The sequence below is a fragment of the Podarcis melisellensis genome (assembly GCF_964234715.1).
Source record: "Podarcis melisellensis genome assembly, chromosome: 8".
Classification (NCBI taxonomy): Eukaryota; Metazoa; Chordata; class Lepidosauria; order Squamata; family Lacertidae; genus Podarcis; species Podarcis melisellensis.
Genome location: NC_138540.1, coordinates 89,574,934 through 89,592,921, shown reverse-complemented (window position 1 = coordinate 89,592,921; position 17,988 = coordinate 89,574,934). Strand labels below are relative to the sequence as shown.

The 17,988-nt window shown below is 46.1% G+C and overlaps 2 protein-coding genes across 3 annotated transcripts in view; one reads left to right on the top strand and one right to left on the bottom strand.

Annotated features, from left to right (window-relative positions):
• Window positions 1-1,633, top strand: part of ADAD2 (adenosine deaminase domain containing 2) — a 29,041-nt gene extending 27,408 nt beyond the window's left edge. The window contains exon 22 of the mRNA XM_081921745.1: window positions 508-1,633. Within this exon, the coding sequence (XP_081777871.1) occupies window positions 508-618 (111 nt within the window). The 3' untranslated portion in view covers window positions 619-1,633. The remainder of the gene's footprint in view (window positions 1-507) is intronic.
• Window positions 1,634-4,609: 2,976 nt separating this feature from the next.
• LOC309376165 (ras-related protein ORAB-1-like) lies at window positions 4,610-16,551 on the bottom strand. Of its 2 annotated transcripts, none has more exons than XM_081922396.1 (7): window positions 16,250-16,551; window positions 14,219-14,338; window positions 13,827-13,899; window positions 11,166-11,261; window positions 9,766-9,861; window positions 7,956-8,087; window positions 4,610-7,276 (listed from the first exon to the last, which is right to left on the bottom strand). In XM_081922396.1, the coding sequence occupies exons 2-7, from the start codon at window positions 14,239-14,241 to the stop codon at window positions 7,055-7,057; spliced, it is 642 nt and encodes a 213-aa protein (XP_081778522.1). In that variant the 5' UTR covers window positions 14,242-14,338; window positions 16,250-16,551; the 3' UTR covers window positions 4,610-7,054. The 2 variants fall into 2 exon arrangements, with proteins under 2 accessions (XP_081778522.1, XP_081778521.1); XM_081922395.1 differs by having other exon boundaries at window positions 14,219-14,341; window positions 16,250-16,550.
• Between the last annotated feature and the right edge of the window lie 1,437 nt (window positions 16,552-17,988).

Sequence of the window (17,988 nt, the reverse complement as noted above, 5' to 3'; positions counted from 1 at the left end):
ATTACCTCAAGGACCGCCTCTCCTCATATGAATTGACCCAGACCCTGTGATGATAATAATAATATATTTGTATGCCACCTATCTGACTGGGTAAGCCCAGCCACCTGAGGGACTTCTTCATGTGTCTCAATGAGAAGTCCAGAGGGTGGCAACACAAAATGGGCCTTTTCTGCAGGTGCCTTCATTACATATCTTTAGGGCCAGATGGAAACAATTCTCTTCAACAAAGCGTTCGGCTGATTAACATTCCATGGCTTTTTAAATGTATTTGTGGGAGAGGGGTTTTGGTTTGTATTTGTTTCATTAAGTATTTTGTATTCTCATTTTGTATTTTATGTTGTGAATGAATCGCCCAGGGATCTTCGGATGAAGGGCAGTATATAAATTTAATAACGAGAAAAAAGATGATAAAGAAAATAAGGAGAATTTCAAGGTGGGTGTTGGTGGGCTCTCCAATCTTTCTCTCGAACATCCCTTCTAGACTCCTCCTTTCTTTCCCTCAACTAGGTCAAAGCTGAGGTCTATCAGACAGCCAAGCGCCAGGTGTATGCCCAGCTGAGCTCTCAAGACTTTGGCAAGTGGCCCCAAAAGCAGTTGGTGGACATCTTCCCCAGTTAGACTGCCCTGCCGGCTAAGCTACTGCCTGCCTGCATACTGAAGACATTTCAGGCTTAAGGTGGATGGCTGGGTGGGTGTGCGCAAAGCTGGTAAATCTTCACCTAGCAAATGGAGAGCTCTAAACGTTGCTGTACTTTCGTGGTGGATGGGGCTATAAATGTTTAAATACATCATTTTGCCGTGATGCCGTTTTCACAGCGGTCCTTTCCTATGATGGAATAGGAAAGTCGGGTGTGTAACTGAGGCTTAAAGTTCTGACTTGACATTTACTTAGAGTTCTACTTTTTCTTTGTACCTGCTTTGGGGCTGTGTCCAAACACAGCCACAAACTATGGTGATTGTTTTGGGAATGAGGAACAGAAAATCCTTAGCTCTCCCACTCCCCTGCCTCTCCTCTGGGATGGGTAATGAAACAGGCTTGTTTCAACACAGACCATAGTTAAGATTAACCTCGGTTTAGGATTAATCAAATGGTTAATCAAAAAAGGAAGTGAAAGCTTCTGATCTCTCAACTCTGCTGGAGGAAGAGAGCGGGCAGTGTGCAGCCTCCCTCTGCAGTTTATTCCTGGAATAACATACAGTGGGCTATTAAACCATAGTTTATTGTTACATTTTAATTCAGTTTCTGTCTATGTGTCGCAGGAAGGTCAGGGTAACGTGAAATACGCAGGAGTTGCACAGCCATGTGGGAAGGAGGCTGTGTGACAAACTTTTGTGTACCTCTATAAAGACTGCACATTTCCTTGATCTTTATGCACACGCTAATCTCAGAGAACATGTAAGCAAACGTCTTCAGATTTCATTACTGTGGATTTGAAGGATTAGCTTTGGGGATTTTTATTTATTTATTTTGCTATTTGCAATTGAAACTTTAACAGTTAATGGCAGGATCCAGTTGAGCACCCTAGGCCAATTTTTCACTTAAACCGCAGTTTGGTTTCTATCAGCTCCTCTCCACAAATTTTCACACTATTGTTTTGTTTCATGGTGGAAGTGAATGAGAAATTGTCACACATTCAGGTTGTACTTAACCGGATGTCTTTTATGACAAGGGGTTTGAGAGCTGGCCGTTTTGTGTTTGTTTGGAAATGCACTTGTTTTGGCTGCTAATTTTGCAGATATTACTCCTGAAGTAAAGAATTGCAAACCTTAGAATTTGTGTGTGGCTGCTTGTACAAAATGAGGCAAAGCTGTGAATTTTACTTATTACTCTAAAATAGTACCTGGCATGTCTTGTTAACCGCATTGCCAGGCTTTCTGTATAAACTCTGAAAGCCTTTATCTAAATGAGATGTCCTGGTGCCCTTATTTCAGACACCGATGTGCTGGTCTGAGCACGATTCTGAAAAAATGGTATACAAATAATAAGATGATGATGATTTGGAGCTTCAGGAGCTCAGCAGTTTATGATCTCACAAGCGAGAAATGAGTAGCAGTAGTAACAACAAGCACATTTATATGGTGCTTTAGAGCAGATGGTGGCTAATATTTTTTGGCCTGAGGATGAGGTCCACATCCATCCTTTGCCAGTCCTCTGGGAGCTGCATGCCAGCAGTGGATGTGGCCAGTCCACACTCTTGGACACAGCACAGCCCCCCCACACTCCCCTGCTAACCCCCCCCCCCCCCCGCTATGTGGAGATCAGCTAAGGAGTGGGGCTAGTGCTCCATCTCTGCTTATTAGGGCAACTTGGGCTCTGTCCATCGCAGCACACTCCACGTTATTATCATTTTTCTTTTTTACTGGTGGAGTCTGGGTGGAGGGACAGGACATTTGCTGGTGGTCTAAGTTAGGCCACCCCTTGCTTTAGAGTCTTTGAAATACTTCCAACACATGTCGTAGCAATCCTTTCAACAGCCTTGCCAAGTAGTTTACTATTATCCCCATGTTTTGAGGACCACCTCCTCCCAGATGAATCTGCCTGTGCAATTGGATCAAGACGGGTGGATCGGCTCTGCCGTCTTTGGCTGGTGCATTTCCTGCGGGGGGGGGGGCACCTGGCTTCTTTGCTGCCTGTTTTCTAGTGGGTGGTGAAGGGAATGCTCTTTACCCAAGACTTTGAGCTTGGGTAGTTGAAATGCTGAATACAGTGTGTGTGTGTGTATGTGTGTGGGAGCTTGATGTGGAACGTGTCCAGAGGAGGGCAACCAAAATGGTCAAAGGCCTGGAAACGATGCCTTATGAGGAACGGCTAAGGGAGCTGGGCATGTTTAGCCTGGAGAAGAGGAGGTTAAGGGGTGCTATGATAGCCATGTTCAAATATATAAAAGGATGTCACATAGAGGAGGGAGAAAGGTTGTTTTCTGCTGCTCCAGAGAAGAGGACACGGAGCAATGGATCCAAACTACAAGAAAGAAGATTCCACCTAAACATTAGGAAGAACTTCCTGACAGTAAGAGCTGTTCGAGAGTGGAATTTGCTGCCAAGGAGTGTGGTGGAGTCTCCTTCTTTGGAGGTCTTTAAGCAGAGGCTTGACAACCATATGTCAGGAGTGCTCTGATGGTGTTTCCTGCTTGGCAGGGGGTTGGACTCGATGGCCCTTGGGGTCTCTTCCAACTCTATGATTCTATGATGTTTTGTTCTGTTTGGGAGTTGGTGTGTGTTTTCTTTTCCCCTTCTTTGTACAGTCATACCTCGGGTCTAAGTTGCTTCAGGTCCAGCATTTTCAGGTTGCGCTCTGTGGGGACCCGGAAGTAACAGAATGCGTTACTTCCGGGTTTCACCACTCACACATGTGCAAACGCTCAAAATGATGTCACGCGCATGCGCAGAGGCGGCGAATCGCGACCCGCGCATGTGCAGATGCGCAGGTTGCGTTCTGCTCTGGATGCGAACGGGGATCCGGAACGGCTCCCGTTCGCACCCAGAGGTGCCACTATATTGTTAGATAACTTGCCTGGTCTTCTTGACCAAAAGGCGGCATAGAAGTATTCCAATAATTGAAAGTATTTGAGGATGGATATAATGGGCTGGGGAGGTAAGTGACTTGCCTAAGGGTATGCAGTGAGCTTTTGGCAGAACCAGTGTCCTGCTTATGGGCTTTCCATTGGGGCACCTGGCTGGCCAATGGGAGAGCAGAATGCTGGATTAGATGGGCCTTTGTTCTGACCCAACTTCAGAGCAGCTCTTGTCTTCCTGGTTCTTTGCTCATTTGCTGTGTTATGTGGCAGATGAGCATGTGGCCTTGATAACAGAGGAAGTCTGTGTCTTGTGCAAAACAGTCAAAAGGAACAAAAGGAAGTGGCTGCTTCTTATATTCTCAAATTGCAAGGTTTAAAATGCAAATTATAAAGCAGTGTAGCAGATAAAAGGCTACGTCAAAAGAAATCTAGGCATGAGTTAAAATCCCATCATATATTAAAGAGTATTTAAAAGACTGGGAATTGTTTTTAAGAAAAGGTATATACCTGAAACATCTTGGTCTATTGCCTGGTGAGCTTTCAGATGCCCTTGACCTCTCTCTTCCCTTGCTCACATTTATTTATCAATGGCCATGAGTCACAATGGCAGCCATAACAGCATCCCCATTGAGGTTTGACAGGCACCCACACCTGCTCTTTGTACTTACTGGAAACAGTGGAAGCTCTTTCAACTTGTTCATTTATTTATATACTGCTTAATGTCAAAATGGTATGTTTACAAATCACCTTGAGGCTCTTGAGTTTATAATTCATAAATTAAGAAGAAGAAGCACCGAAAAAGGGGCTGTGTAGAGAATTCCCCTCCCCCTGCACTGCTATCGCTCAGTGGCTTTGGCAAAGGACCTTGCCAGCATTGATCTGTTTCTAGGCTGCCTTTCAGCGCAAGACTCCCAGGGCAGTGTACAGTTCAAAACATCAAATACAGCAGCTCTGAAACCCTGCACTTTTGTCCTTCATCTGTTATGCTGGCAGACCTGTGACCTCCACTGGGGCTAAGCTCAGAGGCTGCGGCCAGAAATCAGGCCCTCTGTTTCCCAGCGTCCCAAGAGAGTACAGATGGATCACTCCACTTAATCAGTGAGTTGTTTTCTGTTTTAATCTGCACCCTGTCAAGCTTTTAATCAGACAAATTACATCCAGCAACGCTTTCAGTTTTCATAAGATGTTGTGACGCAGTCCAGAAACACACAAAACACTTGCCCTCGTTTTATACCCCTGCCCCCAACCAAATTCTGGAGGAGTTCATGCTGAATTCTGCCGTTCGAATAAACTGCCAGAGTTATAAACGTTGTGAGCCTTTGCTTGGTTCTGCATTTAGTCCGGCTGACAAATCCAATCTGTTAAAAGAGAAATTTCGTTTTGGGCGAGAGACCCAGGGCAAGGAGAGAAGCGAAGTTTACTTCAAAATATTTTCAACTGTATTCGTTCTCTAAGCAGTTCACGGTTAAAAAAAAAAGGCAAAAAAACCAGACACACATACAAACATTTATAGGGAAATGCTTTTGCCCTTAAAAAGAAGGAGCTTATGGTATCATGTGACTCCTGGCTGTGCTCCCCCCAAATATGGCGACAGCAGCAAAGTGAGCTCATGGGAACAGATGTTCTTCAGGGTCCACTTCTCAGTCCCACCAGATGTTTCATATGCTGGGCAGTTTGATTTCAAGAGTTCCCATTGACAGTGGGAAAGCCCTCGCCTCCTGTTGATGTTCATCTGTGGCGGTGAGGAATATGGCCTCAAAATTAGTGCAGGGGTATTGAAATCAGGACTGCATGGTAAATAGGCATGTGGAGAAGGGAGACAGGGAACCAGATAGGACCACAGCTCCCTTCCCCTAAGCCCTGGGGCCTCTGCCTTTTGGAGCTTTCCACAGAGAAGCATTGTATATTTCACACCCATGAGGACTGGAGGCTTGCTCCCTCTTAACACCTTACAGTTTTTCAGTATTTTCCAGAGTGACAGATAAATCAGTAGGGTACCAACATACATACTACGCATGTATGTTGGATGAATAGAAAACTTGCCAACCTACTTATTTAAACAAAGGGCAAATTAGCATTGCAACCCTTGAGGGTGAAAGGTTAAAAAAAAACAACCAAAACGGATGAGAAAAAGGAGTTAGACATTGTGCTCTGCCAACAAGAGTTGATTGCTACCATTTCTTGATGCTGTCGGTGTTAGGAGCACCATAAGGCCTGCAAGCCCTCCAAAAGGCAAGTGGAAATGTTAAATCCTGTTACCCTGGACTTCTGACCTGTTGCAAGCATGGGGTTACAGTTGCGTCGCCATGAGGTTGGAAATCACGCACCATACGCTGGCAGGTGGGTTGCCTGTCCCTGTTTCCTAGTAGTTGCCCACAGTGAAACATCATCCCTGCTTGGGCTTTGGGGAGTGGCCTTTCCCCTTCTCTAAACTCGTTAGCACATGTGCGCAGACTAGGATTTCCTCAAATTTCAGCCCTTCCCACCGATATCTAAGTTACATGAACATAAATGAATGAGCCTTAAGGTGCACTGGGGGAAGGGAACCTTCAACAATGTCTGTGTATTGCGGCGTTTGGGGAGAGCCAAGACCGTGATCTGTAGTGGCGGAACAGGCATGTTACGCATGCGCCACGGTGTCCGTATTTTCATCCATGAAACGTCGGGTGTGGATGTACTGTGTTTATGGCTGCGTCACATGCTTACATTAGGTTAAAGAGTTATTCCAGTTTCTTCCCTTAATTCTGGGATCTGTAGTTCTTTGGTGGGGAACTCTATGGAATTGAAACTTCTCTTGACCCTTGCCAAACCACGACCCCCGGGATCCATGGACTAATGTAAGTTTGTAATGCAGTTATGCTCTCAGGATTAGCAGGCAGAAGTTTGGGGAGATGGTAGCGGGAAGGGCTGGCCGAGAGAAGAGTGGAAATCTACCCTTTCTGACAGTTGAACAGCCTTCAGCAATACAGTACTGATTTTTTTAAAAAATAGCAAAGGCTTGAGGGGGAGGTGGTGGCTGTTAGACCGTGCCAAGGGATCTTGATGCATGCTCCGAAACCCATTTTGGTGTGTGTGGAAGCGGAACCAGCTAATGATGGTAATTCTAGGCGAATGAATCTGGTATAAGGGTCTCTCCGCCCCCTTGCTACCCTCAATTCCCTCTTTCAAGACAATGGGTAGGTCTCATGTTCCATTGGGCTGGGAGGAGATTTGCTAAGAGAAAGAAGCTGGGCTGTGTGTGTGTGTGTGTGTGTTGGTACAGCAGGTCAGGAGGTGGTTGCTAAACAGGAAAAGATAGGACAGCTCCAAAGTCAGGGAAACGGGATGAAGCAAACACAGATTGGCCAAGGCAGTTTTGCCAGGAGAAGTTCCGTTGTGCATTCCAAGTCCATAAAGATACGTTGGGATGCTGTGAAGAAAAAGGGGGTCCTGTCGTCATCGTTGGCCATTCTGCAGGCCCAAGGCTCACCGCTGCTCCCTCCCCCTTGTGCATTCCTTGAACCTCCCACTCCTTCGCTCGTTGGGCGGCTGCTCTCTTAGCAACAGCCTCCTCCGCCATCTTCTCCCTGGCCAGGCCCTTCTTGCCTCAGGGGGCCGCTCTGGATGTGGAGGTTGGACTTATGGCTGTCGTTCTGGGTGGGGCCGCTGCTCACCCGGTTCTTGATCTCCGCCGCCATGGTGAGGAAGGCCTGTTCGACGTTGGTGGCGTTTTTCGCACTGGTCTCTAGGAAGGGCACCCCAAGGGAGTCTGCGTATTCCTGCGTGCAGGGAGGTCGAGACAAAACAACAATGAAGACTCAGCGATGATCTGCAGACAGGTAGCCGTGCTAAGCCTTTTGCAGCAAAAACAACCAAGAATCTCTTAACATGTCACAAGAGACGCTTTGTTGTTTTCCATAACAAATAAATGTTATTCTGTATAATGCATTTCTGTAATTTTAGATTTCTCTCTGTAGCACCCTGGAATCTGTTTTTACAGAATGCTTTGTTTGTACATTTTTAAAATATCTAAATAAACTTGTTAAACAAATGTTGCGGCCCTGACAACTATCAGCGCAATCAAATGGGGCGGGTACAAATAATAAAATTAATTAGTAGAAATAGTAAGAGTATGGGGTGATCCGAAAGAGAACAAGAGGAGACTATCAGTAGGTGACTCTCTTGCCCAGCTTTTCATAAGGTAGAAGCTGGCTTTTTTATCTAGCGCCACTGCAGTTTATGAAATAACAGAAGCAATATGTTTATAGCTTAGGTTCTTGTATCACGAAATTTACAGTCTAAAAGCTCCTTCAGGAGTCGGGGAGACGACAAAGAGAATGAATGAAAATGAAAGAGTGCGAATGCAGCTAGTTTCACTGAAGGTGAAATTGCTTTCTCAGCAATTTAAGGGTAAAAGCTGGTTTGATGCATGCCCTTCCCTTTCCCCTATTTATGCACCTTGGCTGTAGTGTAATCCACTGCTTTCTTGCTGGTGAGGTCACTCTTGTTTCCCACAATCAATTTGTTGACGTTCTCACTGGCATAGCGGTTGATTTCCTCCAGCCAGAGATGCATGTTGTTGAAGGAATCCTGGAAAGGGGCAGGAACAAAGTTCAGAGAAGTGGTTCGTTTAAGTATGTGGGTAGCAGCAGCAGTGAGCTACTCTGGCCTCATGTTTGCTGAAACCCCTCTTCTTCCCTAACCATATTGTTCATTTGTCTGTCCCTGGCTTCTTCTTACCAACCAAGCTTCTAAATACCTGCTTGCCTAGTCACCTATGGTGAGCAAGAATCAGATAGATGGAGCAGGAAGGTTAGTTAAAAATGTGTGCTATTAAATTATATGGATGCATTTGCAGTGCTACCTTCATTCATTACATGGGGCTTGGCAAGAGAACTTTCTGGAGGCAGTAAGAAGAGCCCTGCTGGTTTGGACCAAAATTAATCAGTCCAGCATCCTGTTCCCTTACAGTGGCCAATCAGATGCCCTTTTGAAATATACTCAGAGTGGATTTCATGCTCTTTATTCAGCTCATAGTGGTGAGGAGGAAGAATGAAAGTCCTCTCAAAGTATCTACTTTATATACAGTACATTATTTACACAATGGGCTGCACGTGGTTGGCTAATTCCAGAATTTGCCTGTAGGCCAATCAGGTTGTGGATTCACTTCTATCTGGAGCACGATTGGGTGGTTCCTGCCAACCAATCATACTGCTGCATTGTTCTAGGACCAATCAGACTGCTGCATTTTGGATCCTATTGTTCTAGGACCAATCAGATTGTTGCAGTTTGGATCCTATTCAACTCAGTACATAACACCTTTGGAAGCCCACAAACTGGGCAATAACTGTCCTCCGCTGTTGATTTCAAGCAAATGATGCTTAGTGTCATTTTGCCTCTGAACAGAGGAGCCATAACGTGGAGATTTATGGAATGTTTCATAAAGCTCTCCTTCTGTCTTTTAAAGGGGAATCTTTCATGTCTGCTTTTAAACCTATCTAAGATAGTGGAGTGGACATTGCTGCATCTTGTGGTAGTGAATTTTTGTTGGAGTCTGCCCTTTGGCCTCCGTTACTGGTGGCCCAAGGTAGCGGCCGGGGCAGCAGCTTTTCTTGCTGCCATGTATCTTATCCCTTGCAGGGATATCCCTGCTGATATTTTCACCCCCTCCCATTGCCAGAATCTCCTGAACTGATGTTTTGAGAAAGGAGGGGGTGGAAACCGCTCTTCTCCTCTTCCGCTCCTGACTGCCTGCCTGACTCTGTGTGGAGAGAGTCTTATCTATGTAGTGACTAGATGGCTGAGTGGGAGCTGTAACACTCATGCAAGCCAGTAGTTCTTTAGTTTGTAGTAGCTATTAGAAATAAAAGGAGTTATGCTTCACAGCTAGCCTCCGTGTTCTTTATACTCTTCATAGTATATCTGGTGCTCACAATGCACAGTTGTGAGTCCAGTGCACTGGGACCTGTTTTCCAGGATTGGAAGGTCTCTGAAAGTGCTCCAGTCACCTAGCCCAGTCGGGGCAGAACCAGTTATTGAGCCCAGTTGCTGACATTGGTTGAAAGGCGTACTGACAATCCCTGCAAGGGATAAGATACCCTGCATTGCAAGGGACTGAGCTAGCTGAGTTTTGGGTCCCTTCCAACTCTGCAATTCTATGATTCTGTGCTGTGATGGTCACAGTTGCCCTGAGGGGAACGTCCTACCTAAGGTCTAGTGTCTCTCCTCTACTTTTCTTGAATGAAAAGCTGTTCTCTGTCCAACGTACCTGGTCTGTCACATCGTATACAATGATGATGCCATGCGCTCCTCGATAATAGCTGGACGTGATTGTTCGGAAGCGCTCCTGCCCTGCAGTATCCCACTGTGGGGCAAAGAGATGTGTTTGTTCTGGTCAGTGCTGCTTTCTAGTGGACAGTGTTAGAAATGTGATTCGGTTTTCAACAAGAGAATGCAATAAGAGTATGAGAAAATGAGTGAAACCAAAATGGAACTTAACAGAAATTTTGATTCTGTTCATATAGGTCTGAATCACCTTAGAGGCCAACTAAGTTTGTTATTGGTATGAGCTTTCATGTGCATGCACACTTCTTCAGATAACAAACTTACCGTATTTTTTGCCCTATAGGACGCACTTTCCCCCCTCCAAAAATGAAGGGGAAATGTGTGTGCATCCTATGGGGCGATTGCAGGCTTTCGCTGAAGCTTGGAGAGCGAGAGGGGTCGGTGCGCACTGACCCCTCTCGCTCTCCAGGCTTCGCGCAGCTCTCCGCAAGGCGTGGGAGCCTGGCGCCAGGCATCTACGGCTTGCGGAGAGTTGCCTGTTCTGGGGGCTTGGGTCGGGGGAAGCTCAGGCTTCCCCCGCCCCAGCCCCGTGCCTGGGGGAAAAATAATTCCCCCCCTTTATTTCCCCCCCCAAAAACTAGGTGCGCCTTATGGGACGCTGTGTCCTTTAGGGCGAAAAATACTGTATTTGGTCTCTAAGGTGCTACTGGAAGGAATTTTTTTATTTTTTATTTTGTTTCGACTACGGCAGACCAACCTACCTGTAACTAGATACTAGGAGAAGTTATCATAGGTCTGTTTTAATGCATGTATATTCAGTTTCCACAACATTTACATAAATACACATACTGTATATTTCAGCACTCTGTTCTCCTTGGATTCATCCCTTGGACCTGTCAGCAAATCTAGAATTTGAAGCAGCTCCTAAGGCTGCTGTTAAAGAATGTCAAAACTTCCACTGGAAGGTTATCATTTCACCGAACGTTCAAGGTGTTTTTAAGGGGTCCTTAATTACAAGTGACTGAGTGGAACAATTTGTCAAGGTGGAGAAGAAAAAGCTGCACCTGCTGGGATTCTAGATTCTGTGCAGCTGTTTAAGGTACAGGAGCTCTTAAGAAGAAGAAGAGTTTGGATTTGATATCCCGCCTTTCACTCCCTTTAAGGAGTCTCAAAGCGGCTCACATTCTCCTTTCCCTTCCTCCCCCCCAACAAACACTCTGTGAGGTGAGTGGGGCTGAGAGACTTCAGAGAAGTGTGACTGGCCCAAGGTCACCCAGCAGCTGCATGTGGAGGATGCAGCCATTGCAACTTGCACCAGAGGGAGAGAATCCAGTTGGCTCAGTTTCCAGCCTCCTGTTTCCACAGCCCTGAGGATATACTTACAATCTGCAGCTTAATGGTCCTCCCCTCCAACTCTATTGTCCGGATTTTGAAGTCCACGCCGATGGTACTGATGTAACTATCTGTGTAGGTGTCATCCTAGAGAAGAAGAAAAGAAAGTGTGCATGTGAGTAGTGGTATTCTGCTGAGATAATTTGCTGTGTCTGAGTGGGAGCAATAGAGATTATTGTGGACTTTAGGAACTGTAAATTGAATATTCAGCCACTTATTATTGAGGGGAAGTGTGTGGAACAGGTCTCAGTGTTTCGATTTCTGGGAATGGAGTTGAGAGATGACCTAACCTGGGGAGAAAACAGCAAAGACCTGGTGAAGAGAGCACAGCAGAGGTTATATTTTCTGAGAATCCTCCAGAAAAATAATCTCTCAAAGGACCTGCTGATGGCATTTCACCATTGTACTGTTGGGAGTGTATTAACTTATGGTCTCTGTGTGTGGTTTGGGAGCTGCACGGTCAGGGGAAAAACAATGCTGTCCAGAGTTGTAAGGACTGCAGAGAGAATAATTGGGTGCACTCTTCCCACCTTGGATCAAATCTACGCTTCCAGGTGCCATAAGAAAGCGGCAGAGATAGCGCAGGATAGTGCGCACCCTGGAAATGATCACTTTCAGCTTCTGCCTTCTGGAAGAAGGTACAGGGTTATAAAGATCATCTTTATTGTCATTGTCCCATACAGAACAACAGAATTGAAAAATCTACATAAGACATTCAAAAACCAACAAGCCTGCTATCCCAGCTATCCCAACCTGGTTAGCCACCTAAAAACTCTGATACCCCATTTTTAAAATACAATATACTCCCACAGAGACTCCTTACACTGCGTTTAAAATCGCATTTGGGTAGAAACTGTTTCTCAGGCGGCTAGTCCTAGTCTTGAAGAGAAGGAGAAACAGTTTCTATCCGAATGCGATTTTGGTTTTAAATGCAGTTAAAGGAGTCTCTATAGGAGTATATTGTATTTTAAAATGGGGTTTCAGAGTTTTTAGGGAGTTTTGAATGTCTTATGTAGATTTTTCAATTTCATTGTTCTGTATGGGACAATGACAATAAAGACGTCGTATCGTATGGTATCATTTGTAAGTTAAGAAATCGTAAGATACTGAAGAGGCAGAGCATCTTCTTTCCAGGTAGAGTTGAGAAAGACCTCTGCCTCAAATCTTGGGGAGGGCGAAGATCGATGGGCCAGTGGTCTGTCTCTCTGCAAGGCAGCTTCTTACCCTGGCACCCACCCCACTATTATCAACTGCATTTGTATCCCACCTTTTCCTCCATGGAGCTTAAGGTGGCAAACGTTTCCCCCCTCCTCATTTAATCCCTGCAACAGCCCTGTGAGGCAGGTTAGGCTCAGAGGCAGTGACTGGCCCAAGGTCACCCAGTGAGTTTTAGGGCAGAGTGGGGATTTGAACCCTAACTTTCCAGGTCTTAGTCCAGCACTTGAACCACCATATCTCTTGATTGCCAGTTCAGTATCCTTGGCTACCTTCATGGCGATCCTAATGCTAAACTGAAAAATCTGGGGAATTCAAAGTCTGGAATTTATTTTTTAAATTATTTTTTATCTTGGAAAAAGTAAGTCTTTATTGTTTTTCTGTCTCGATGCATGCAGATGGCTGATGTCTCAAAGAGACTGCAGATAAATCTGTATTGGGTATTGGATTATGAAATGCTTTATCCCCAAATGATTGCTCTACCAGTGTTCTGTGTGCACAGTATTTTGTGTCTCCCCCTTTTTTCCCTATTTAAGCAATTTCAATTAATCCCTTCACGTCCCTCCCCCACAGCCCAATACTTCCCTCCATCCATGTCTGGAATTTCAGGGTGGGAAGAGATTTCTTTAAAAAAAAAACAAATCACAGCTCACCTCCATTCTTGTTAAGCTCCACTCATTAATGTGGACAAAAATAGCACTGGCTATCTAAAATGGGGGTGCTAATGTACAAGGAAAAATGAGATCTTTATGACCTGTGAACACAGTATAAGGCTTCTTCCTGGAAGTGACCCAGGAAAACTTTTTCTGACGTGGGGAAAACACCCTTAGAAAAGGCTCACCTGGAACCTATTTCTGTTAAGCCAAGCATGCTGTCGAAGAACAGGCGGCAGCCTGGGTTGCAGACCCCCCCTCATCAAAACTAGCTTGCTGTTTCATTTTTGTGTTCCTTTCCCTGGGTCTGGAGCTGTTTGTAAGTTTGTTCTGTGGCACAGCTTGTGACTTCTGTGGTTTGCATTGACTAGGTGGGTGTCTGATGGTTGGGCGCTGGACTCAGGCTAGGATAAGGCCTAGCACCTGGGAGCAGGTGATACGAAAGACCCTTGGCTGAGGCCCCGAGTAGACAGTACAGGACCCAATAGTCTGACTGGCCAAATATAGGAGCTTTATTTCTAAGATGCTTTGCGCATGCTCAGAGGCATCTTCCTCTTTATATCTTGGGGCAAGACCTGACGTTGAAAATGCTTGCCTTGTCCCTTTTATAAAATAATAATAATTATTATTATTTTATGTTAATGTGTTATACATTTGATGTTAGCTGCTCTGAGCCTGGTTTTGGCCGGGGAGGGCGGGGTATAAATAAAAATTATTATTATTATTATTAGACTTCAGCAAAAGCTAGCCGAGGTGCCGGAACACCCCTTCCAAAGAGCCTTACCGCAAAACGGAGTAGAAGGCATGACTTCCCAACTCCAGAATCGCCAATCAGTAGCAGCTTAAACAAGTAGTCACTGTTGACAAGGTAGAAAAGAGAAAGGCGTTTTGGTGAGCAACTGTAAATTGGTCTGGGTTGAAGGGAGCCACATACATGGTTTCCCCCCCTTCTTCTTAAGAGAAGAGGAGCAAGCTTTAATTGTGAATAGGAAGTAATTAATCCACAGTGTCTGTGATGCCTCGGATTGGTGGTTTCGTTCCCTCCCTGGCTGAGCATCCAAAACCCAGGGCTCAATTTGGAATGATTTCAGAATGTCCTTTCACCCAACATCACCTCCCTTGTTCACAGACAGCCTCTTACCAACAAGGCTTCTCCCTTAGTCACGAGATACTCACTATTCAGGACTGATAGTTGACATGTCGGCAGGCAGGCAGGCATGCAGAAAACCAGGTGTGTCCCGCTGTTTTGAGCACTCAGAAAGCAGGTGTGGAAGGTTGCAGTTCCCCAACTTGTGTCTGCTGTATGATAAACAAGAAGATTCGTTGTGCAAAGAATTTTTGAACCTGCACGTCTTCATTTTTTGTTTGTTTTGGAGTTTGGAGAAGGAAGCTGGGGTTTGTGTGTGCAAGGCGCCTCAGACGAAATTGTCAAGTGTTTTCCCTTTTTAGTGTTTTTCTAATTCAGTTCTCTGTTCTGATTATGTTTGTCACAGGTACCAGGTAGTGTTTCCCATTCAGAGCACATTGTTTTCCTGTTTTTTTGGCTGGGTGTCAAACCATCAATATATTTGATGTTCTGGCATTTGGTGCGTGTTGGCTGTGCCACATTATGCCTGCTTCTACCCTTGGTTAATGTCATGGGCAGGTAAACTAAGGCCCAGGGGCCGGATGCGGCCCAATTGCCTTCTCAATCCGGCCCCCGGACAGTCCGGGAATCAGTGTGTTTTTACATGAGTAGAATGTGTGCTTTTATTGAAAATGCATCTCTGGGTTATTTGTGGGACATAGGAATTCGTTCATTCCCCCCCCCCCATAGTCCGGCCCCCCACAAGGTCTGAGGGACAGTGGACCGGCCCTTGAAAAAGTTTGCTGACCCCTGGTTAATGTGCCCTGCCCTGTGGTTTTACCTGGCTCTGATTCCACCTGCCTTTGGCTTTCTCAGTTCCACTCCTCAACTAGCATCATGAGCCCATCCTCTTAATTCCTTCCAGATGTGCAGGGCCTTCCAGATGTGCAGGCGAGGGAAAGGCAATCTGCACAGAAGCTCCTTCGCTTCTTCCAGGTTCAGCCCTGGCTCAAATTAGGCCTTGTTTCAATTCCCATTGTGCGTGGGACGGGTGACGCTGGCTCATGCCTACGAAACGTCCTCCCCACAATACATGGCCACTCTCCAAGGGCCTCTCTGTACAACAACAAACCATAATAGTTTTATAACAGTGTTAACTGTCATGGCTTCCCTCAGAGGATTATGGGAATGGTAGTCCGCTGCAATAACAGGCAGAGTTCCCCAGCCGTCCCACCCCCTGTCACAGAACTACAGTCCCCAGGGAACCTCCCTAGGAAGAGCAAAAACTACCAGACCAGTTTGATTCAGATATGCACAAAGTTGTTACTGGGCTGTGTCGTTTTCACTGTTAAGACACCGACTGCTCTTCCGTGTTTAGCCTGCGTTACTCCTTGTTTTACATCCATGCAAACAGCCAGTGTTTACTGAAATACAATGTAGGATTGGTGGTGATGCCTTAATTCTTCTGCCTTAGCTAAGAAAAGAAATCCTGGCAAGTTGACAGTTCGCTGAGATCCACGATCTTTTAAGGGCAAAACCTTGGGGGGGGGGGAGGTAGGATAGAAACATGTGCAGCAGATTTTTGGTCAGGCCGGGGATATTTCAGTTGGGGGGGGGGACATAAATCTGACAGAGATGTTCAGATTTGTAAAAAACTGGGAAGACTCACCCCCACCCCTGGTTAACTTGGGGGAGTGTTTCAGCGGATGTTTGCAATTCGTACTCGGCACCGCTAGATAAGGATCTGCAAAAAGATTTATTTCTGACTCTACCTCCCTGCCCCTCACAATAAAATGAGCCCCAAATCTAATTTAAAATCTAATTTAAAATGATGTCTTTTGAAAGAAGGCCAGCAACGTTGCTGGCATATCCATTCACATCCACAGAAACACACTCCATTCCCTTAATCTGCCCGCTGGAAGGCTTTGGCTGCCTTGCACTTCGCAAGCTGGTAGCTATGCAGTAAAATGTCTCCCAGTTTCTTCTGCATGCTCCTTCCTGGAAACCCACCCTGCTTGAGAAAGAGGGGTTTCCGTTCCCTCCTTGTTCTCTCCCCTCCCCACCCCCACCCTCATTTATCTCCCTGCCCTGGAATAAAGGTAATATGATGCTGATACGAAGGTTGATGAGAGAAAATGTACCTTCCCTGCGGCCTTGGCTTCTGTGGTTTCCTAGCTGAAGCAGGTGCAGTCCAGTTGCTCTGCAGAGGCAAAGTGTCTCCTTTTAAAGAATCGGAGGGAGACCAGTCCTTTTCTGAAGTATCCGCTGCTGGAGAGCGATGAATGAGCTCCTGCCGCAGGTGGATATGTTAGGACCTGCAATGTCAAAGCCAGCCGCCCGAGGAGGAGAGTCCAGGTGGGATTTACGGAGCAGCGGGATTGCCGCCTCAAAGGGAAGAGAAACAAAGGAGCTCCCCACCCGACCCTCCCTGCCCCCCCAGTTTCCCCCAGCAGCTGCTTTTGCTCCCTCCCCAGCCCTCCTGTCTTGCAGCAAAGATGCTCCCAGCTGGGGGCTCCCCTATTGGCCAGCTGTTGGAGATGACATCATCTGATGATGCAGGGAGGACTGGCCTGCTGGTATCTTTAATCTTGCAGGGGGAGGGCTGGATCTGCAAAGAGGGAGGAGGGGTCCCTGCAGGAGAAATGGTGGGGGTAGCGGGGCAGGGGTGGGTGGGCTGGGCGCCTGTGGGCTTAAATGGGAAATACAGGGCAAATACTGGCGTGTCATGAATATGGCTTTATAGGGCTTAATATTCTGTCATGGTCACTCGCAGGGTGGAGCTTCATGGCATGTTTATGAGTGGTTGTGATCTGCATTTAATGACTCCATACAGAAACAGGGAGTGATAGACTACCCACATTCATTTGCATGGAGTACAGAGGTACGATCTTGTATTGAGGTATTTCTCAAATGTTACAGTGATGTAAAGGCTGGGCATATGTGTGCTGCACACATTAGTGTGCTTTTGGGGCGAGAGGTGCTGTTCTTGCCTGCAGGACAGTTGGGCTAAGAGGCATTGCTTGGACGATGCAGGCTTTCTCAAGTTTTGTCTCCCGAGTTGGATTTGGCTGCAGATTTGCTAACGGAGAACCAAAGATGGACCTCTGCTAATGGTGTCATCAAAAATTTATAATTCTGTGCCCAGCTTTCCAGAAAGGCTGCAACAGTTCAGGGAGGGGAGATGTTTTGGCCTCTTAATGAGACAAAGATCTGAGTTCTTGCCTGACACGAGGAACTCTCTCGGGGAAATGTATGCCCCAGCAAATTTTTGCATGATTTGTACCAGAGCATACCATGAGTACTTTGTGTAGTTGCTGTTCATCCCACGTCTCCTGCTGACCAGCAGCTGACATGTGGAGCTCTTTGCATATAAAAGTATTTGCTCTGGCAACAGTTAGTACCAGATAAAAGAGGTTTGTGTTATCTTTAACATGCTGCTCCCAAGTATCATTTGGTTGATGGGACCCCTTTTTCTGTCTGTCAGGATACCTTCTCACTGCACAAGATTCTCAACTGCAAGCCCCCCCCCCAAAAAAACCCCACACCACCTATTTTTCTGTAGCTCAGCAAAGCATATGAAGAAGGGGCTATAGCTGCGTCTGTGCATATTTCTCAATTGTCTTGTTCCTTTTTTTTACAATGCCTGAGCTGGGCCTGATCCTAAGATCAGTATGCTGATCCGGAAAGGAGAAAGTGTATAACTGCAGCGAGCAGACCGAGACACCTTCTTGGGAGAAAAGCAATGACAAACCTAGACAGCATCTTAAAAAGCAGAGACATCACCTTGCCAACAAAGGTCCGTATAGTTCAAGCTCTGGTTTTCCCAGTAGTGATGTATGGAAGTGAGAGCTGGACCATAAAGAAGGCTGATCGCCAAAGA

Bases quoted from the DNA above. Each gene is read 5' to 3' on its own strand.
- LOC309376165 (XM_081922396.1), bottom strand. From the start codon at position 14,241: ATGTCAACTATCAGTCCTGAATA. The intron at 9,862-11,165 runs GTAAGTATATCC...TTTGCCCCACAG, and splicing joins GGACCATTAAGCTGCAGATT to TGGGATACTGCAGGGCAGGA. The intron at 8,088-9,765 runs GTACGTTGGACA...GCCCCTTTCCAG, and splicing joins TATACGATGTGACAGACCAG to GATTCCTTCAACAACATGCA.